The sequence below is a fragment of the Cyprinodon variegatus genome, unplaced genomic scaffold, assembly GCF_000732505.1.
Source record: "Cyprinodon variegatus isolate N-32 unplaced genomic scaffold, C_variegatus-1.0 Scaffold236, whole genome shotgun sequence".
NCBI lineage: Eukaryota > Metazoa > Chordata > Actinopteri > Cyprinodontiformes > Cyprinodontidae > Cyprinodon > Cyprinodon variegatus.
This window is the reverse complement of record NW_015150689.1, coordinates 486,806-509,412: the sequence shown is the minus strand read 5'-3', so window position 1 is coordinate 509,412 and position 22,607 is coordinate 486,806. Positions and strand designations below refer to the sequence as shown.

The 22,607-nt window shown below is 39.4% G+C and overlaps 2 protein-coding genes across 2 annotated transcripts; both read right to left on the bottom strand.

Annotated features, from left to right (window-relative positions):
- Positions 1 to 4,459: 4,459 nt before the first annotated feature.
- On the bottom strand, positions 4,460 to 8,006 carry LOC107089047 (rho-related GTP-binding protein RhoG-like). Its single transcript, XM_015381568.1, has 2 exons — positions 7,939 to 8,006; positions 4,460 to 7,316 (listed from the first exon to the last, which is right to left on the bottom strand). The coding sequence occupies exon 2, from the start codon at positions 7,285 to 7,287 to the stop codon at positions 6,712 to 6,714; it is 576 nt and encodes a 191-aa protein (XP_015237054.1). The 5' UTR covers positions 7,288 to 7,316; positions 7,939 to 8,006; the 3' UTR covers positions 4,460 to 6,711.
- A 1,686-nt stretch (positions 8,007 to 9,692) lies between these two features.
- Positions 9,693 to 20,845, bottom strand: LOC107089046 (FH2 domain-containing protein 1-like). The gene is made up of 12 exons (XM_015381567.1): positions 20,681 to 20,845; positions 18,471 to 19,019; positions 18,321 to 18,382; positions 15,839 to 15,941; positions 15,505 to 15,590; positions 15,159 to 15,259; positions 14,794 to 14,864; positions 14,523 to 14,630; positions 12,994 to 13,064; positions 12,519 to 12,636; positions 12,267 to 12,431; positions 9,693 to 12,165 (listed from the first exon to the last, which is right to left on the bottom strand). Exons 2-12 carry the CDS (start codon positions 18,918 to 18,920, stop codon positions 10,306 to 10,308), a joined length of 3,195 nt encoding a protein of 1,064 aa, XP_015237053.1. The 5' UTR covers positions 18,921 to 19,019; positions 20,681 to 20,845; the 3' UTR covers positions 9,693 to 10,305.
- Positions 20,846 to 22,607: the final 1,762 nt, after the last annotated feature.

Below are 22,607 nucleotides of genomic sequence, written 5' to 3'. Positions count from 1 at the left end.
CAGCATGGGGGTGAGTAGAAAATGAAGTCTAATCATGTTTTGGGTGTACTATTACTTTAAGCCCACCCTGCTCCCCAGGTGCCGCACAATGGCAGCCTACAGCTCCCCAAGGGGATGGGTTAAATGCAGAGAGTTCATTTCATTCCTCTGTACTTTAGACAGTGTAATGGCAATAAAAAAGGTTGAAAAACAAAAGGAAAAGAAAAACAAGTTGATGCAGTACCAAGTCCAACCACATAAAATTAATTGTGTGGATAGAAGAAATTATCTTGATTGTTTTTTGTTTTGTTTTCTTCAAATACCAACAGGCCATAATAAAAAGGGGCTTAAATGAAACAAAACTAACAAATGTATTTTTAAAATAAGGAGCAGAAAGTAGAGATAACTGCAAAAAATATAAGGAGCAGAAGTAAAAAGTTAAATAGTAAAATAATTTATCTCTATAATTATTCAGTAGAACCCATGTCCTGTATTTATAGAACCATTATTTATCCTGCACTTGCTGCTATTGCTCTTCTGGTTAGACCTAAAATGCATTTTGTTGCCTTGTACCTGTGCAATGACAATAAAGTTGAATCTAATCTAATCTAATAATTACTCCAGTAAAGTGTAGATAGCCAAAATGTCTACTTAAGTAAAGTAATGAAGTGTTTGCACTTTTTTACTTGACATCTCTGCTGAACAATCACTTTATTAGTAACAGCTATTTGACTTTTAACACAAACACACTCTTTTAACAGTTGCATAAAGGCATCTGGATTTGTTGTTCAAAAAATAAATGCTGAATGATCCAAGGAGGGTTGATCTCAGCAGCAGGATTCTTATAGAATGTATTCTTCCTTGTATAATTTAATCATTTAGGCAGAAATGTGATGGCGGTCCATATTCTCGGCCCCTCAGGATGGTACTAATGGCACAGCCTATCTGATTACCTCTGCTCACCTTCCCTCTATGGCCTCTACAGTTACCTGAGTCAAAGTCAGTAGAGCATCTCTGGTGCCGTTGAATTAAATATTTCCCACATGGTTGTACAAATAACAAATCTGTAGCAACAAAATGTTTTAATGTCATAAAAAAAATGTAAATCCCTTTATTTTTCAACAATGGGGAAATTCACTCTGCATTTAACCTGCCCCCTTGGGGAGCAGTGGGCTGCTATTGTGCGGCGCCCAGGGAGCACTGTGTGTTAAGGGTTTTGCTCAGGAATCCAGAGTGGAGGCTGTGGGGATCAAACCGGTTACTTGCAACCTTCTCAGAGCACAAATGCACTGTTCTAACCACTAGGCCAACACTCCCCAAACTGTTCATAAACTCAGGGGAATGTATAGTGGCTAAATCTAAGCCTTATTTCTGAAATCAAGCAGTGGTCTAACCTGGTATTGGCAGGATGGGACCGTAGTAAACGGATAATTTCATAGACAGAAAAGAATTAAAGCCTTTATATTTAAATATATATCATTTTTTTATAGACAGATTTTCCAGAACATACACCTGAGACTTTAAATTTAAAGATTTTATTTTTTTTCAGTAGGAAGATGCAACCTGACGTCTGATGTTGCAGTGAGGCCCTGGATGTCCTTTTTTAACCCTCTTCTCTGGGAACAAAAAACTGCTGAACAAAGAAGTTTACATTTTTGTTCTCTAGCTGACAAAAAAAAAAAAAAGCACATTTTGTCCTCCTGGTGCAGAAGAATCTGCAAGGAGGATATGACTTCCCCATGGGATCATTTTCTTTTGAACAATGGAAATCTATTGTTTATGCGACGCTCAACTGGGATAAAAACTTGGCAGACTGAAAAAGCAGGTAGAACAGAACAAAGTTCAACAGAACCCTATTTTTTTCAACCAATTACCCACTTTAGGTTAAAAAGCACCTATGCTGTATGATTAATAACACAAACAATAAAAAAAGGATTTCAGAACTACTGTATGTCACTAAGCTGGAACAGTAGCTCTCTAAGCTGCTCCTCAAGTATTACCACCCTGCATGTTTCAGATGTCTCTCTGTTGCAGCACACTTTATTCAAATAATTTCATGACCTCCTTTGCAGCCTTTAAGGGCTGCAGACGCCTTTTAATCCTCCATTTATACAAGTCAGGTGTGTGGCAGCGAGGGGAAATCTAAAACATGCAGCTCAGAGTCACTTGAGGACCAGGACTGAGCTCAGAGAAACAGAGCCTTGCTACTGACATAAAGTTGAACAGGAAATCCTTGCTTTTGTTTGGCAGGCGGTGATTTATATGATCTGAGGAAAGAAGACGGATTGATGCCAGTAACTTTGAAGCTTCAAGGCCTGGATGGGTTGTGAGCAAAGCGACATAGTGTGAATCTGCAGTAATCAGAACTTTTAGGATTAACATTTTAAAGTACGTCTTCAGTTCTAAATACTTAGAAAATAAATTTAAGAAAATGTCCGATCATTCAGGTTTTGTTATTTTATTTTACTCTCAAATGAAGGATAATTTTTGCTTGGAATTTACTTTTTTCTTATTTACTTTGTGCTTAAAGTTGCAATGCTTTGATTCTAACTCAGAGAGTACTTCAGCCACTCAGATCCATCTTTAATTCGTTGTTCTCTCAGAAATTGGATTTTTGTTTTGTTCTATAGGTTTGGAAAAAAAAAACAACAAAAACACAGCTTTGATGTTTGAGCATCATCACAACCTGCTAAGAAAGGATTACAAAAAGCGCTTCGCCGAAGCACTAATCCATTTAAAGAATGGTTCCTGGAGCAAAAATAGCAAAAAGGCAAAACAAGGATCCATGTCATTCAAAGTGGCAGGACAGGAATTCCTCAGACAGTGACTGTGAAGAAGTCTCTTCTCAGCGCTGACGCTGGTTTCAGTAGAGTCAGAATGACGTTAATCTACTTTTACTCAGACAGCTAGCTGTAAGTCTCACATAACCATGGCTCTGTTCTTTGTGGTTTTCAGTTTCTATAGCTCATATGACAGTGGTGTGGTGAGCAGACTAAGGAAGGCTGCCTGTTAGAGCCTCAGTCTGTATGAGGAAGGTGCTCCATCCATGTTAGATTCATTGCTTTCATTTAGGTCTCTTATGTAGTAGGACATCCATTTTTGGCAGACTGAATACAGCAAACCGTGAGCTGCTCATTTTGTTTGAAGGTTCACTCTGTTACACCCTGAAGTAACTATTATTTCAAACTGGAATTGTGAATCTTTCTAAACCTAGAGAAAGGATCAAGTTACTCCTCATGCACAAAGCATCAAACATAACTTGTTCAAATAATTCACACAAAAAAAAGGAGGATCAGTCTTAGGACAGATATCTACACAGTAGCTTAGAGGCAGAAAATGTCTGACACCTTCAGTGACTTTATTGCAGTTTTTGCCTACCATTACTAATACACTGCAAAAAAGGGTTGTTTCCCTATTATCTTGTTAAAGAAAAAAAATCCAACCTCGGTGTAAAGTATTGGGCTAAAGTGCATCGCTGCTGGATGCAGCGTCTGAACAGCTGCTTTCATATTTGCACGTGTGGGGTCTGAAATGTAAGTAAACAGAGTATAACAGAACTATCTTGAAGCAGTTTCCAGAATCTATAGGAAGAAGAAAAACATCCCCACAGCTTGATGCTGCCACCATCGTTGTTGGGATCATCGAAAAGGGGATCTAATTACATATCTACATATATATCCTTCCAATTCAAAATTAACCTAGACCATAAACTACAAGCCAGTAGCTGTCCAGGACTGGAGTTGGAGATCCCTGATCTTTATCATTTAACTGGTAATGCAGTCAGTAAGGTTTGTGATTATAAAGTGAAACTGTTTAAGAAGCAGCGACAGTTCCTGCAGCTGTAACTTCTCATTCAGGCCATAAAGGTGTTTTTTTTCCACTAAAGCAAGACAATGGCACAAATTCTACAAAGCTGTAAACATAAAGTCTTTGCTGTCCTCGTTATACAGCTTTCAGATACAACCACAAAAGGAAACGCTCTCCGAATCTTGCTAGTGATGTAGTAATGAGCTTTTGGCCGAGTTCAACACACTTATCAGCTGTCAGCGCCTCCACCCATGAAGGTCAAAGAAACATTTCCAAGTAGGCAACAGCATGCAGACTTTTTAAGCCTCTGAGATAAAACGCTTCAATACGAGCGATTGTTGAATTTGGGAGGCAAATTAACATGAACTTTAATAGGTTTTATTTTTTGGTATATGAACTTTAAGCTGAGCAGTTTTCATCTCGCCTCAGATGTGGTAACTGAATAAATATAACATTAACTCTAAACGCATGCTACAGGAACAGTATGTGGTGTAAAGTGATATATACATAGCTGTGTGTTGAAATGACTCTGCATTTCTCTGCATTGCAGTATGAGTACACCCTGCTATTTCCTCACTACTACCAGTCAGGGGAAACGTATGATTTCTTTACAATAAATAAGGAACCAAATTAAAGGGCTGACTGGGTCAGAAACAAAGAAAGCTTACTGGTTTTAGGCACCATTTTATTAGGCATAATTTAAAATCATCTCACTGTTAGTTCATTTATACAAATATGTTTTTGTTATTTATAAAACAATTACAGATTTCTACAAATCAAGTTCCCAGTGTAAAAGCGTAGTACCACGCACACGGCAGCATATTGCTCCAGGACACAGATACAGAGAGCCCACAGGTGTATGTTCCACTTTAATAGCACTATCTGAGTAAATTTGGGACATGATTAAAGATAAAAAGTTTTCCACAGATAGGTTTAAATATTGTGCACTCACACACACACATTCAGTCTTAATCAGGCCCTTTTAGCAAATTTCACACTTTTAGTAGATCTCAAAGCGCATCAATGTCACACAAAACCTTTCCTTGTATTGCTCTTCGTTTATTCTAGACTCTGCACAGGCCACGATCGAGGTTGAAGTATTGAACACCCCGGATAGCAGAGTAAATAAAAATAACTACATATAAGGGTTGCTATTGTTGCAGCTAGTTGTAAGCACAAACAAGCAAAGAGTTATAAAAATACTTTAGAAAAATATATAAAAATCTTCAGATGTGGTACAGCTACACCAACGCAGCCCTAGTTAACTTTAAGCAAAAGCTGTGCTTATGCTTTGCCCCAACTGCACTATGCAATGCAGGGATGTAAACCACAATCTGTTAAGAGATGTGAACCCCGTTTCGCAAATGCGCACAAGAGTTGCTGTGCAAGACAGCCTAGCACCTGTGTCTTACCTCAAAAAAATGAAAAATGCTGCAAGGAGACAGTATTTACTGGAAAGATTTGAGGCACAAAGCTGTTAGAAATTACAAAAATAAATCTGGGATATTTAGACTTGTGCTGAAACTTAGTAGCCCTTGCAGAAGTACAATGTGAACCTTTGGGTTAGACAAATATGTCTTTGGTTTAGATAAGGCACCCAATCAGATTTAAGTAAAACATTATGGTGGCGTTGGAAAGTTGCAATGATGTTACCAAAAAAAAAAAAAAAACAGGACAGCATATACATCGCCTGATGTTAACCAGTTAACTTATTATGGTATTGCCTGCTACAATGAATAGATTTTACAGTGGTCTTTCTCAGTGGACCCTAAACAATCATGTGGTTGAAAAGGGAAACATTATGGTGCTCTAGTTTTATCATATGTGATTAAAAATAGCACACAAACATTAACTGATCAAATAAACATGAGCTATTACAAAAAATATATTCAACTTTGGCAATAACTGCACATGTAGGTTAAAAACATTTTAAGAAAATCATTTACAGAGTAAATTCACAATAAGAATTACACTCTCCTTAACCTCACCGCAAAAAGAGGAAATCTTAGACATGTCTCTAATGGCACTCAATAGTACGCCTGAGAAATTTAGATGTAAGACAAAAGAAAGCTCAGCTGCGGTCTGACTTCCTGGCTATGTTGACTTGAGGAATCCTGTACCAGAATGTAATTATTTGGTAAAATCATGTTCACTCTTCCATTAGGGAATCAGCCATATAATTTACAGCTCTTAAATCACTCCAGCTTATCTGCAAAGAGCCATTAGCTCTAACTCTCTGGATAGTAAGAGAGCAGAGCAAGAGGCGAGAAGTGCAACTTGCCAGACAACTCTGACACCAGAATGAGTTGAAGAGGAACTACTGGGTTTTTAACCGTAAATCTCTGCTTTTTGCTGAGAGGCTATGGCATTTGTCCAGGAGTCATAACACTTTGCTGTATGAAGTCAAACACTTCAGGATTCAAATCAAGTTGTGGACCTCAAACTGGGCGGTTCATCATACATGAATAGGCAACTCAAAGGATCTTGATGGCAACTTTGCTTGAGACTCAATGAGATGCAACTTAGGTGAGAATATGAGGTAGTCACTAGTTCTCCACCTGAACAAACGCAGATCTTCTTCCTCCTGTCAAACGGGAAATGGTTGGTTGATTTGGGATGTTTTCGCTTGTGACAACCATCATTATTTTTTTTTTAAGGTAAAGCGTAAAAGCAATAAATCAAGAAAGGTGTAAAAATCAAAAAGGTGTAAATGGTAGAAGTTTAAATTGTAAGGTCTGTTGCCTTCATTTTGAGACAGTCACTTTGGTGATGAAGGCAATTTGGTGAGATCCTCCAGGAGATGAGTAAGGAAAGCTAACAGGTGGGTTGGAAGCAACTAGATGGCATCCTTTGTTCTACAGACTTTCTTTTGCATCCGTCGATCTCCATCATTCCCCTCTATAGTCCAAATCTGGGAAGCATTTATTACAACAGAACACACTTTTTGTGATTCTTCTTCGTGACTGGATACAACACTGCCCTTACAGCCTCTGCAAACACCTCCCTGACATTATCTTGCTTCAGTGCAGAGCACTCCATGTACTTGACAGCTCCAATCTGTTTGGCCAACGCGTTGCCCTGCTGCTGAGTGGTAGGGGCCAGACCCTGTTCCTTTAGTTTCTTCACCGTCTCTTCGTCCCCCCTCAGGTCTTTCTTGGTGCCCACCAGCAAGATGGGAACGCTGGGGCAATGGTGGGAAACTTCAGGGTGCCATTTGTGCCTGACATTTGCGTGGGAGGAAGGACTGCCGATGGAAAAGCAAATTATAAAAACATTGGTCTGTGGATAAGAGAGAGTACGGAGGCGATCATACTCCTCCTGGCCAGCAGTGTCCCACAGGTTGAGGCTGACAGAGCGGCCATCCACGCTCATCTGAGCACTGTAATTGTCAAATACTGTGGGAATGTATTCTTCTGGGAAGGCGTTGGTGGTATAAGAGATTAGTAGGCAGGTTTTACCCACTGCCCCATCACCCACCACCACACACTTAATGGTCTGCATCCTGCTAACGACCACTGGGGCTGTAGCACCTGACAAGAGAAAGAAAACAAATAAAAATCTATAAACATTAAGAGATTTCAGCAACACAGCTCATCACTGTTAATAGATTTCATTCCAAAGTTAAGATATTAGAGCCTACAGGGAGAAGAGAAGCTATATATTTACTAGTCTGCCAATCTGCGAAAGTAAATAAAATAAAATACAGTTTTACAAACAACTAGCAGTTCAGCTAGTCGTAGCTACCGTTAGCTCTTTGACGTAGCGTTAATTACCGTTAACCAGATCGGTGTGCTACTTTTTAAGCTGTTTAATCCATAAATAAGCAAAGAAAACTGTAAATCACGGACAGACAAGAAAGGAGCACAAAGTTACCCGCAACCATTTCTACTTCCCAATATTTTATGATTATCACTTCTAACACTAGGCGTTCCCCCTGTGACTGGAACCAAGCTAGGGAACTAGCGTCTGTTGCTAACGGGCTAGCTCATTAGCAAACAAGTTGAGCATTAATTTCCAAACACTACGTAAACTACTTATTTCTGCCAGCTTGCGGGTCTAAAGTTGAGCTAAAAAATATAATTTATTCGAGTCTATACGTCAAAAGTTGTTTTTTGTGTGTGAAAATGAAATATGAAAAAGTTTATGACTTACCGCCACTTAGCTTTCGATCTTTTCTTGCCTGGTTTAGTCAATCACAGCCGCATCCGGGGAGTTGCCCATTACGTAAATGCCGACGTAAGAAGCGTAGGCTGGTAAATGTAGTTTTAATTGGTGACAGCAGTTTCCTTCCTCAAGATGGCGATATAACGCTTTTCTCCTTTTCATCAATATTTAAAGCTGTGTACATTTAAGAATCTGAAACTATCAGTTTTCCTGATGTGATTTTTTTAATTATTATTAAAAATGTTACAAAGGAGCTTACAAATACGAAATGTATCACTTAAAATTTCAAATTACAACAATGTTTATGTGATTACACCTTAAAAGGCTCATGAGGAATTAATAACTTAATAATACTTAGATACATACTTTTACATAGAAAGTTTTAGAATACTCACTGAAGAAGTGCTCATTGGAAAACCAAAAACCCATAACTTACATTTTTGTAAATCTAATTTTGCCAACTTGATATAATAAATCATACTGGACAGATACAAGATATGATTTTATAATTTTGGCATAGTGACCCCACAGACAACACCCTTTACTTTTCTTAGAAACTCCATTCTGCTCACAGGATTAAGTTTTATATAGATATAAAACTTTAAAAAAAAATCATATATTCTATTACAAAGTCATGTTTGTGAGTATTTCAAGACAAACTTGAACGTTATACATGCTATGATTACACTCACTGTCTTAATACGCAATAAAATCACTGCTTTTTACAGTAATCTGCTTTAGACCACAATCATCTTTATAAAACCTGGTCCCACTATTGTTATGTTATAATGAAACAGAAACAAGTAAACTTAAATAAAGGATTTATTTTCTATTGTAGCGATTTTTGCCCTCCATCCATGGAGACACTTTTAATGATGTCATCTCCAAGTCTTGCAGCAGGTTAAAAGGCCATAGGCTGACCAACAAGTGCAGACTTTAGACCACAAAGAGGCACCGGCTTATTGCCTTTCCCAAGTAGTTTTGGCGTCACTACAGGCTATAAAAAGAGATTTCCCACTGGGACCCAACACTCACAGTCACCCTCCACCCCAACTCTCACACCACTACAATTCTGCCAGGAGATTCCAAAGGACTACTATAGCATTTCCATGGCAACAGACATTAAAAGGACTGGCGATGACTGCTTCAAGAGATGCTCATTGAAAGTTCTCAATGCAAACACAGACAAAACAGTTTCTTCAGAAAGGTAGTGAATTATTTCACACTGCATCCAAAAAAATTAAAGCATTTCATGAAGAATTTACGTTAAAGATCTTTAGAAAACCAGATGGAAGGCCAGAAGAATACAAGTTTGCAGGTTCTCCATCCAGCTTGATTGAACTTGGATGATATTGCAAACAAAAACAAAATTACCACTTTAATTTCACCAAAACATGGTTCTATGACAATTTGACTGAAATTTAGGTTCACTATAAATTTTATGTATAATAAATGTTGTAAACCGATTAACCATTTCCTTCTGCACACTCGTTTTTGTTAAACACACCTGGGTTTCTCAACTGAGGGACAAAGAGTATTTCTATTTCAACAGAAATGTGTGTAGCTCTATCATATAAAAGCCAGATTAAATACAATGGAATTTACACTTTTAATGACAAAAACTTGTAAACCTACCAAGTTAAAATTTTGTAGCAAAGTACATCATATAGGAACCGTTGGAAAGGTGAGGACTGAAGACACAATTTTTTTCACAATATTCTCTTTATTTTGTTTCTTTTCTTTTCACTCTCTTTTTTACAAATACAAATCTCAATGTGAATAATTAAATTCAATAAAGTTATAGATTTGTAAATATATATATATATATAAAAAATCAAAGTAACCATCTAATCATGCCTCTTTCAGTTTCTAAAGTGCAGCTTTGTGATGAGGCAATCAACAACACAATTAACTTTTGTATATTGTACCAGGTTCAGTTGAAAACACTGATTATTTAGGTATAGGGCCAAAGTTTTCATAACATAGATCACTTTTTTGTAAACTACCTTACCACCCAGAATATTGGTTAAAACAACTTCCCATAGTTCTTTGTCTTTCTAAGGCATTTCTACAAGAAGAAGTCTTCTATTGTTGTCCTACTGCCTGCAAAGGACACAAATGGGTGTAAAAAGAGGTAGATTGTAGAGAATGCACTACCCAGATATACTGTGAAATACAATACATAAAGTATCTCCAAAGCTCTCTGTGCGTAATTATCCAAATGTAATCTAGGCCCTAAAATGAAGGGGGAAAAAAAACACTTAAGGTTAACTCATATTAACCTGAGGTTTAATTTCAACTCAAGAATACCAGAAATCCATGTAGATATGAGGAATTTGACAAGCGGTCCTTCAGTCATCTCCACAGGGGCTGAGCTGCAGTGGCCTTGGGCATTTTGAGACCAGGTATCCGTGAAGACGCCATGTTTTTAGGGTCAGCAGGCGAAGCATCTGTGCAGGGTGTCGTCTTGGCTGTTTTACTGCGGGCAGCTGAAATGACAGCTGTGCGTATGGTCTTAGCAGTGGCAGAGGATGGGCTGGTGGCAGTCCGTGATTGGGACAGTGGCTGGGTCTCGGAGTTTGGAGCCACGCGTTTGGACACACGAGTGGTAGCCCCTCTGACAAAGGCCAACTGGGTTCTGCCAGGGCCCTTCTCTTGAGGATACCTGTCCGAATACCTCCGAGTCAAAGTGGACTTCTCTGTAACTTGTGACTCATTTGCAGTTCTCTCCCGTGTACTTGTACTTCGTTTCACCTCAACCTGAGTTCCAGCTGCTTCAATGGAAGGAGCCCTGCGTGGAGTGGACGGACGTGTTAGAAGTGTTGGGTTAGTAGGTGTTGGCGCTCCGTTTGAAGGCTCAGTTTTGGAGCGCACTCTGGGAATTCCTGTGCCGTTTGAAGGCAGTGTTCGTGACACAAGCCCCCTCTTTGCCCCGATGCCACTACGCACTGGGGTCTTCGTTGATCTAGCCTCCTCCTTTGATGCTGCAGGCACTGAAGTAGTCCCCTCATTGAGGACAACCTCTCTCTCCTTCCTCCACTTAGAACAAAGGCTCGGTAAGGGTCGTGGGAGAGGTGAGGTTGGGGGAGATATCGTCTCGTAGGACCTCAGACCTTTTACCAGAGTGTGGCACTCCAGTGTTTCACCCACACGTGAGAATGAGCTGACAGCTTCTTTATCAGGGGCTGGCAAATCAGAAGCCTCCTCTGGCTGTGAATGACCCAAGTCTGGCAGACTAGAGGGCATCCAGTCCTCCTTCAGCAGAGTTAAAACCAGTCCAGTTTCTCCATCTTTTGTTAAACCTCCATCAGGTACAGACGTGTTGGAGTGTCTAGGTCCTGGGCTGTACTTGGTCTGTGGCTGGGATGGTACTTCCTCTGTGGATGATTTTAATTTGCTAGCAGTCTTTTTTGTATCTACGTCACAAAGTTTTCCACTTTTGTTAACAGAGTCAGGAACTGAAGGACTTCCAGATTTACACTGAGCAGGGCAATTACTGTCAGTAAGAGTCTTTTTGTACGTGGAGGTCTGTTTTTTAACCCCTTGAGCTGATGCAACGGCACTCAAAGAAACAGAGTCTGTACTAGTAGTGTTCAAAGCCAGGTGTTTAGGAGAAAAATCAGTCTCTTGTAAAAGTTCTGTCGTCTTTAGCTGTTCACGTAGTGAGTAAGAAATGCTCTCAGACCCATATTGCTTCAGGGTGAAGCTTTTTCCGTGTTGAGAGGAGTTAAATACTGCAATGCGGGAGTCTTTAACTGCTTCCATCCTCTGTTTCGGTGTTAAGATTCCTGTTTCAAGAAGAGACTCTTGGTTAAAGGAGGGACATCCACCAGCGTTCTCTGGTGAGCTGCAAAGTAAAGCACTGCTCTCATGGTCTGAGGAGCTGTTTGAGTGAAAACCAACGGATGTTGGGCTACTACCCAAAACTGGGAAGCTCTTCAAAATAGCTGAGCTGTTGAGATGAGTATCCTTTTGCAGGTGGTGAGTGAATCTGCGAGAATCACAGGATCTAAGACTACGGCGACTCCAAGTGCAGCTCAGATTCTTCTCTAAAAGTCTCTCCAATTCATCTTGGCTTTCTTGGCAGTGAGGTTCTCTGGCAAGACTCAGGCCTACGTCCAGTCCTGTACAAACTGCAAGAGAGCGACGCTTTTCCACAATTTCACGTTGACGTTCTATACGTTTCTGCTCCTTTAGGTCCCGTTCTTCATTTTCCTTTATTTTTTGTTTTTAAAGGGGGACAAAAAAGAAATATTGACCATTTAGAAGTGATAAATGGTACAGTAAGGTTTCTATATACCTCTGCAGCATCTTACCTGAACAGCTCTTTGGAACCGATGACAAAACAAATCGAAGACCCTGCAGGCCTCCTCCAGTTTGAAAGTGCTGTCATCTTCACAGAAAAACTCCATCAATGCTTGACTCGACATCCTCATACCCTCTACCTCATCGTCTGCTTCTTTCAGACGCTCTTCAGCCATCTGCAAAATTATGATAACACAAATAATAAATTCTTCCTCTTAAACTGATGCTTGTTTCTAAGCGGGTCTCTAAACTGTGATATTTACCTCTAGAAAAGATTGTGTCTGTTGTTTCATCTCCGTCTCACTCTCCATTTTTGTCTTGAGTGAAGCCACTCTGCTTTTTAACTTTGCCAGGTCATCTAGAACAGATTCTTCACACAGTCTGTAGAGATATACAATGGGGAATATTGTAACTTCAACATGTCTTAAGACAGAAAACAGAAACCAAAGGGATGACAATTGGGTGCACATTACCCTCTCATCTTTCTAGGGTATATATAGTATTGCAAAGTGAAGCAAAGTAGTTCAGATTTTGGCTCAGAGTAGCAGACTTGCTGTAACCCAGTTTGAAAGTGGCAACTCGCTGCAAACTTAGAATGTGATTAAAGTTTTAGCAAACTTTATCAGACCACAAGGAGGTATTGTTATTTCTGAGTGGGCTGAGTGGGAATATTCCCTCAGAACTAATCGGCGCCTAATCTAGAATTCGACAGGATCCAAGGTTTGAGAACAGACTGACCTGGAGGCGGAGCCAACGTGGCCTAGTTGGCTGGGAAAAGACAGCAAACTCTGGTCTTTTTTCACAGCTTCCTGCAGAGACAAACACAATTTATTATCTAGCCATTGTTTGAGAAGATGCAACACATCATTTGCAAAGAAATCATATGACAATGTCCTCCAAGGAACTCTTTGCTTGGAGAGCCCATCTCGTATATGAGGGACTTTGTCACCTAAAAGTATCTTACCAAGCCAACGATATGCCACCTTATAAACATGCAGATCTAGATTTGCAAATATAATGATGTAGCATTAAGGTGTGAAACTTTTCCCCATATTAAGCATTTTTTTTACGTAATTGTCATGGAGAGTAAAAATTTTTATATTTGACTATTTTGCATTGTGGATTCCAATAAACATGACAGTAATTGGAGGATTTAGGCATTCAAATAAAGACTTGTCCTCCACAAACTGAGAATATGACAAACTGCACTTCACCTCAAGAGTATTTCCATCAGAAGACATTTCAATTTAACACCAGGGTTGGATCTTGCTTTTTCACAGCTAGTGAGTAACCGCAATGCCAAATCATTACATCAAAAGGATTCTTCCAGTAAATAAACCCTAAACTAAACCAAGCAATTTCAAACAACCGCTACAGCTAACATGTTCTCTTTAAAGTAACTGCCAATACTGGGGGCCTCTTATCTTCTTTTTTTTTTTTTATAAGGTAGTTACAAACATTAATTTTAGCAGTATCTATTTATATAAACTGGATAGAAATGTCCTGATGGTTAATAAATACGTTTGCAAACTAAATTCAGGAGAAAATGGTGACTATAAAACGAGCTGTTGAGCTCTGATCCTTCTTTAAAACAAAGACAGAGAAACCGACTGAGAACTTTTGGTAATCCAGAACAGTGTTTTCATTTGTTTGCTTTTGTTTTGAGGAATATAAACGAATAACTACAAATCTAAAGCTAATTTCAGCTTTTAAAAAGGAGTCTGTTACAGTGATGCACGGCACCCATGTTCCTTTTATTTAGGGTTTTCGGTTCGCTGGTGGTCTCCATAACCCTTCCCCCATTGTTTAAAAAAAGCAGCTCTTTCCTTAAGCTCAGCAAAGGGTTTGCACTACAGCACAATCGTTTTCTTGCTGCTATAGTTGGTACATGGCCAGTTGGACCAAAAAGTAAGATAAAAACAGTGCTAAGAGGGTTTATAATAAACAAACAGTCCTTTAAAGGCTGAAAACTTATGTCTCCCTTTCAGGAGGGAGGTCGACCCTGGACAGGTCACTAGTCCACCTCAAGGTTAGCACAAAGACTAGCAGGACAGGCACCCATCCCAGACACAGTCACATTTGTTGTGACCCATTAACCTCACATAGATTTTTATGGAGGGTGAAATGATACCAGAGTACGAGAAAAATCATGAAAACTGGATTTTAATTCTCGTCATGCAGCAACAGTGCCAACTGTACCCCTGTGCAGCTAATTTATTTGTATAACTAGCATTTGTTCCTCAACTAAATCATAATTCAGAACATACCATAGCAACAAAATGCAGCAAATTCATTCCTGGCTTGTTGGCTTTGGTGTCTGCTAATTTAAGAAGTGATGAAATACGAAAGCCAGCCGCATTCCCTGCATATCCACCCTGAAAAGAAATGAAGAAAACCTTAAAAACACCAGATCAAAACCTTGAATGCAAAACCGTCATCCATTAAAAACTGAAGCATAACCACAAAAGAACTGATCTAGCAATTTTTTTTTTTTTTTTTAGAAGCACTCAATAATTGAGTGATCGACTGACTACTCACAGCGTTCATGTAGTTCCCCGCTTTCAGCACTAATCGGAGAATGGAGTGCAATTCAGGACAGCTCAGCAGTTCTAGGAGAGTAAAGATAATCAATTTTGTGCCTTTGGTGTTAAATGATAATTAAATGTGCATGCAGGAGACATAAAGGCAATGGAATAAGTAAGCAACTTTTGTCCAAAAAATAAATAAAAGCAGTGAATGCAAGTTTCTCCTAAATCACACGATTAGCCTGAATGATAAATAGATTTTCTCATTTCCACTGTGGCGCCTAACAAAACCACTGGACTAAACAAGTATCTTAGCAGGCCAATACAGTCTTGTGTCTTAATGGCGGCAGAATACACAACTCCCTGCTGTTACATTACCTCTAGCCGCCTCCCTCAGACATCTGGCTGCCACACACAGAGAGGTCAGAGCAGGGTCAAACTCTTGCTGCAGGATCATGGCATCCAGATGAAGCCGGAAACTGGCGAAAGAGAAATGAGTAAGATGGATTGATCAGTGGGGATGTTTGGCCGATGATGGAGACATAAAGGCACCAGAGATCAGTCTTCTGTTTAAAAAACATGACATGGAAAACTAAGCGAGGCCGAATCACAGGAGAAAAATAACAAAAATTGGCATGCGATTTATTTCTTTACATGAACACACATATGTGTAAGTAACTAATAATTTGTTGCTGTTTATTTTGGGGGGTAATGTGTGTTTTACCTGGGAACTTCCACTAAAAGTAACATGAAAAGATCAGGCTCTCCAAGACAGCTCCGTTCTCCACTGAACCTCCTAAGCCGACATTCCTGTAAGAGAGAAAATGTATGTTGTTAAAAAAGAAAACAACTGAAAACTAAACTTGTTAAGATTCCGCTCCAATATCTTTTTTAGCAGGATTTCTGTCTAGGAACAGACCACATCATACAAAGTAGTGTAATAGCAAACTTTTGATCCTCCTAACCAAAGCCAGATGAGTAAAGTGAGCAGAGTGGGGGGAAGGTGAAGAGGATGCAGACTGTCACTCGTAGCTGTACGCTAAAATCAGCCTTTTTACCTCCTCACTGTCAGGGAGCAGTTTGCAGAGCTCTGTAAGCTTCTCTGCTCCGTAGCGATCTCCAACACCATGCCTTATATCTTCAACGATCTCCTTGGCTGGCCTGTGAAAAGAAATATGCAACCTTATTTCAGAAAAAGAGAAAACTAGAGGGTTGCTGTGATTGAAGAAAGCAACCAGAGGACAAAGAAAAGGAAGCCATGCTCAAGAGGCATCCAAAGACCTTGGGGTGTCATGGTAAAAGATTAAAACAGAGATGTTTGTTTAACCTCTGCCTTCCTTTCTCAGAGTGAGACCCGGGTCCACTATTCCAGATGAATCTCATTATTCCTACCTTCTTGTTACATTCCCCCACTCATGACTGTACTGCACATGTTAATCCTTATCTTCAGATCAGTTCATCTTATTCAGCGCTCACTATTCATTTGACAGACACCAGTGGTTAAACTGATCCAAAGCTGCCTAAGAATAAATGACTCTCTAAAGAACTATTTCAATGGAAACACTTACAGTTAATCTTCTGAAAACAAAACACTGAATGCAGTGACGTCCGTTAAGAAAGAAAACTAAATTATATTTAAGTCCAAGACAGACGACGAAAAACATAAAACCGGATTTTGTTTAAACTGTTATTGCGTTTAAAAAAAAACTGTTACAGTGCGTCTCTTTATGACAAAAGGCAACCAGCCGCCCAATAAGACAAATGCTTGTCTGCAGACGAGACTCATTTCACACAAAAAAAAGGCTTTTCCTGCAAGTCCTGACAAATCTAGTTTAGAAAAGAAAGCATCTCCAGTCGAGAATCTCATGGTGGCATGGCAGCATTGCAACTTGGCACTTTCCATGACTGTGAGCAAGCATTGCATAATTGCCAACACAATAGTTCAGGGTGTCCTAGAGGTTAGTGTATTAAAACGACTAAATGGTTATAAAACAGCTCTTCTCAGGGTAATAGGTGCAGCTTTGAGCCATACATACATACCAAAAGAAGCTTTTAAGGGATTGCGGACTAAGAAAGGCCACTAGTTGCTTCTCTGTCAGCAGGGAGCTACATTTTAGATTAGCCGTTCTTTACCCATATCAGCAGGTGTCACCTCTGTCTCCAACAGAGCCACTTACTCATAGCCCTTCCTTAAAGCCCCAGCTGCTTATAGTGTTCAATCCCTAACAATACAGCAGACATCCCCTTCACCGAGGTGGCTTTACACCTCTGACACCTGCTAACAACAGACAAATGGCTGTTTTCTGCACTTCATGTCAAGTACTAATTAAGCTTACTGTTGTTTTTTTTTATGGTCTTCTTTGAGTGTTGATTTATTTGGGGGAAATCTGAGAGCACAAACCTTACCAGAGCTTTTTAAATTACTCGAGTGGCTTTTTATTGTGTCAAACAAGGCTTAAAATGTACCAGCCTGTAAAAGAAATGATTGTCCCTTTCATTTACACTGAAAATGTTTTTATATTAAATTAGTTTGATTGTCAGACAACCACTAGTATTTGAATTGTCTTGGTGGTCCTTTGAGGCCTTAGGGACTGGAGGACTTCTTAAAAGAAAGTACCCATGCATCACTTAATGACTTTAACCTCACGCACATTGGGGTTATGCCACAGTTTAATTATCTGAAGCACACCTGCAAGTTCACCTCTGAATGGCCCCAAAAAATTTAAAAAACAAAGTTTTGGTCTGGCCAAAAGTACAAAAGTATTATTGGGATAAAATGTTCTGGCCTGGACTTAAACGGAATAGAAAACCATCATATTAGAACAATTCTGCAAAGAAGAGTCAGTGGTTCATTGACGGTAACTGCAAACACTTTATGGCAACTGTTGCACAACCAGTTTAGGGTTTAGAAGACAAGTACTTTTTTTTTTCCACACAGGGTTGGTTTTTAGACTGCTTTCCGTTTTTAATGGATCACAACAATCGTTTAAAAATGCTGTTTTGAATTCCTTCTGGTTGTCTTTGATCCAAAATTTTATTTAATGATCAAGGACATTCAAGTGTGACATAAAGAACAAATAAATAATCATTCTGGCCCAGTTTTAAAGACCATCAAGTCAAGACCAGGACAATATGTAGCCAATCAAACTAGTTTAATGTGAATGTATGTACGGTAATGTCCAAATTGCAAAGAAATTCCTAGACTGTAATGTATGTTAGCTAAAGATTTTAGTAGCATGTATTCAGGCTTCTATGGTAAAACTAAACTCCTCAATGCTAAAGCAGCAGATGCAAACCAAACATTTTTTGTCAACAAAAACTTGAATAAATGGGAACAATCTTTTTCTTTTTCTAGTTTCTGGATAACCTCTCACAGTCTGGGTTTTCTGTTTGCTATGAACCCAAATCAGAAAGACATTAAAACTTATTTTCCTAATATCATGCTTCTTAAGTTTTAGCGATAAAGAAAGAGCCTCCCAACAAATACTCAGCATTGTTTAGTATGAAGATTGAGCTCTAGGAAGGCACTAGGAATCTTACATTTTGAACTGTCGTAGAAATATCCCTATGTTCATGCTGCGTTTGGAATCCAGCAGGAAAATCTGTATGGAGGACATACATGTAAGAAGGAGAATATTGAAAGAAAAACAGCCAAACAAAAACAATTTGTTGCTATTTAACTGGCCTGACCTCTTCCGAGCTGTCCTGTGGGGATCTGCACCGCAGCAGTGCAGACCGTCGCCTCAACGTCACAGTTCTGTCCCTTGGCTTGCTGTCCTTTTGCCCAAACAGTTCATCTAGAGAATGCAGATCTATGGGGAACTCATCCTCATCGGGTGCCGCGCCGCTCCACACGCTCTTCCTGCCTTCCACCTTCTCTTTGGGAATGCGTTCCCAGTTCAACTTCCTCAGACGACTTTGACGGACGGCGTTCGCACGGCTAAAAGGCGAGGAAGACAAAGGTGGCGGCAGGGGAGGAGGAGGAGGGGGAGGAGGTGGGGGTCCTGGAGGGGGAGCCAACACCTGAGGTGACTCCATGGTTGTCTCTACCACAGCGTCAGCGGTAGCAGAGCAACTTGAGAGCCCAGTTCCATGAAAGGCACGAGAATCCTTGACGGTCACGCTCAGGTTGATGTGCATAGAGGCAGTTTAGTTGCCAGAGAGGAGCAGGCTCTGCCGCCTTGCTCTCCAAGCTTCTTTTATACAATCCAGAGTTTTTGCTGTATGCCGAAGTCCAATCTGTAAAGGCAAGGACACAAAACAGATTAAATTTAAGATCAAGAAATTACACTTACACCTGTTTTAACATGCAACCCTCTTCAAACGTTTATGACTGGCATAACATCTGGGACCATTTACTATTTCATTATCCTGTTTTTGGTGTACAGCAACCCCCGGAACTAAGAGTCCAGTCAGTGACTCAACATTCACCAGAAATATGCTAGTATTTTTAACTGGAAAGTACATGAAGGCAAGACGAGCTCTTAAATGTGGGCTGTTTGAGCAGCTTGTCTCATCCTGTTCAGATTCACCTCATTGCATGTGCACACACACTCCTCCATTACAGATTTGTCTTTCTAATTATAAAACATAAAGACACCCATGTTAGATGGAGGGTCTACAGCCCTGGAGATCCTTTCTTTCCCTACATACAGCTAGAAGAGAAAATATTGATTTGAATAAACATTAGTGGAAATCTTGTCACTTCATTTGATCAATCTATACAATCTCTTCATTTCGTGTGTTATCTGCTATGAGTCATAACCTTTGATAGACTGCAGGGATGTGCTTGATGGCCAACCTGTCAGAGGCGTAGCCAGAACATTTTTATAAGGGTGGCCAGGCAATAACCAATGTACACTGAGGGGTTGCTGAAAGCGGATAGGCGCCAGGACCTCAGGGTCAATCTACACTGATTCAACAGGGAAGTTAACGAGCAAAAAATCCATATTTTCTAAATAAAGACAAACTGTACTTTCCTACAACCTTTGCTAACAAATAGACGCATTTATATTTAAACATCCGTGCTTTCTAGATAAAAGGTATAAAAGTCTTTCAGTTTTGAGTTCTGGGGCGTAAATCTTTTCCATCGTCATTACTTACCTACTTTTATCAATAAACATTCTGCATAAAATTGATATTTACAAGCACTGATATCTACATAAATTGATTATTTGATACGTTTTTATTAAAATTGTTATTTATCTATGATTTCACTGAAGATTCCTAGATGTCCTGCAGAGACACATCATTTTCTCTTTACCCCATATAACAAAAAATCTAGTTGAAAGCATGAATTCTGTACTTATCTTTGATGTCAGTATAGTGATATATAATTAACCAAAAAATCACAAAAAATGTAAATGTTTTGAATATTCCACTTGAGAGTATTACTGCTGCCACCATCTGTATTAGAGGGGGAAAAATGGTAGGGGTGGCCAATAATTGGGTAAAGGTGGTTATGGCCACCCCTGGCCCCCCATCTAGCACCGCCCCTGCAACCTGTTCCACTGAGATCCGCATGAGCGCGCAGCAAAAACCACCTCCAGTAATCCAAGTCATTATCAATTCCTGAGATCTGATAGAAACCATGAATGAGACCTGTTTCCCGAAAATAAGTTTGAGCAAGAACATTTGTCTTAAAAAAAGAAAGTTTGGGGGGAAATTAAAGAGCTAAATAGATTTCCATGGAATTTAAAAATGCGTCCAGGTTCCTCAAGTTGCCAAATGATGAAAGATAAGCGCCCTATCGCACGAAATGATGTTTATCTCAGCATAAAGTGACTACACCCTACAGTAAAACATGTCCGAAATTAGTTTTCATACAAATAAAAAAAGAGAATATTTTAAAATTATTTTCGTTTCTGTTTGAGTCCAGTCAGTGTGTTTGTTTCACTTACCTGACGTCCTGAAAAGTGTCTAAAAGCGAGTATAAAACCACCGATATCTCCTCCATACAGTCACCTTCACTTTATCAAAGTTGCTGGAAGTTTTTCCTTCATTCCTAAAAGTTATTGCGCTTTACTCGCAGCAATCTCTTCTCCTCTTCCACTTGCAGAGAAACTTCCCCACTGCTCACCGCGAGCGCGCAGGCGCGCACCCCCACATTCATTAGTGCCCCATCCCTCCCTCTCACCCTCCCAGTTTTCCCATGGGCGGACTGAGGGGTTGTCAGGTGGTATAAGGTCAGTCTGCAACTTTAATCAACTTTGAGCGTTTAGAGACCAGGGGATGCATGTGTTTTCAATGCAACATGAGATTTTAAAATGACTCTTACTACTAAAACCACATGCAGTCTCTTTTAATTATAATATTTGTTTTTATACATATTTATCTATTAAATATCATGCATTGTCGTCATTTTTTTTTTTACTCTCCTTAAATTTTTTACATTTTCTCACTTTGCAACCATAATTCTCCATGTATGACTTATAAAGTAAAAATAATACGCAAATTAAACAAACTAGTGAGAAAGTCTGTTTCTGTCCTGGGCTGCACTCTGGGCTTAGTGGAGGAATTGGCTGAGAGGAGGGTGCTGTCCAAGCTTGCATCCATCATGGATAAAGGCTGATTTCACCTTCCACCCTCTGCACCAGACTGTAGAGGAGCTGAGTAGCTCCTTTACTGAAAAACGTTTACACCCTGTTTGTAAAGAGGAGCGCTGCCAAAGATCATTAATCCCTGCTGCAACCAGACTCTACAATGCGACACGACAATGGCAATAGTTATGCAATGTATAATGTGCAATTACTATTTGATACCCTGTGCAATAACCTGTTTCTCTATTTTTGACACCCAATGCAATAACTATATATAAATATGAATATCCATCTATATAAATACTAATGTAAATACCCTGTGCAATAGCCCTGTATAATATTCCTACAAAAAAAAAAAGCTGTCATGTGGACACACTGTATATACTGTATATATCCCATGCACCTTTTTCTTTGACTATTTGAGCTGATGTAACAGGTACATTTCTCCACTGTGAGATCAATAAAGTCAGTCAAGCAATCAGTCGATAAAAACTGTTCTCAAAATGCTTTACAAAGATAAAGCTGAAATATATGATGTTAATTTCTATTAAGTCTCCTTTACTGAGATACGAGGGGCGTTCAATAAGTAATGCCCCTGACCCACTTCCAGATGTTTGATCGACCTGAAATTTTGCATGTGAAATTATTTAAATCTCTATAGATTAAATGGAAAATTACAGCTCCTAGCTAATTGTAGTTTCTGATTTACAGGTGTTCAAACTACGTTAAGTCTGTGTTTTTGCATTTGAAAGGACGCACACCACGGGAGACTTTTGATCAAAGGAAAGCAACTTATAATAACAATGTCCTATAATATAACCTTGTAAAACATTTTGCAAGGTCATATAATGGGCATCATCGCCATAGGTTACTTTAATTTAATCAAAAGCCTCCCGTGGTGTGAGTCCTTTCAAATAGAAAATCCTGATTACTGCTCGACACTCTACCGGCTCCATTTCGGACTTTACTCAGTTCAAACACCTGCTAGTCAGAAACCACAAATAGTTCAGAGCAGCAATTTGCTACTTAATCTATAGAGATTTAAATAACCTCACATGCAAAATTTCAGCTGGATCAAACATCTGGAAGTGGGTCAGGGGCATTACTTATTGAACGCCCCTTGTAAACTATATAATATCTGGTGCATCTATTGTTTTAAGAAGTGAACTATGCAACAAAGTCCCCCGAATAGAATGTAACCTCGTCTGTTTATGAAACCCTAGAGGATTATAAAATAACATTAGTTAATAAATAGCATTGCATATGCCAATGGATGTAAGTAGATAGG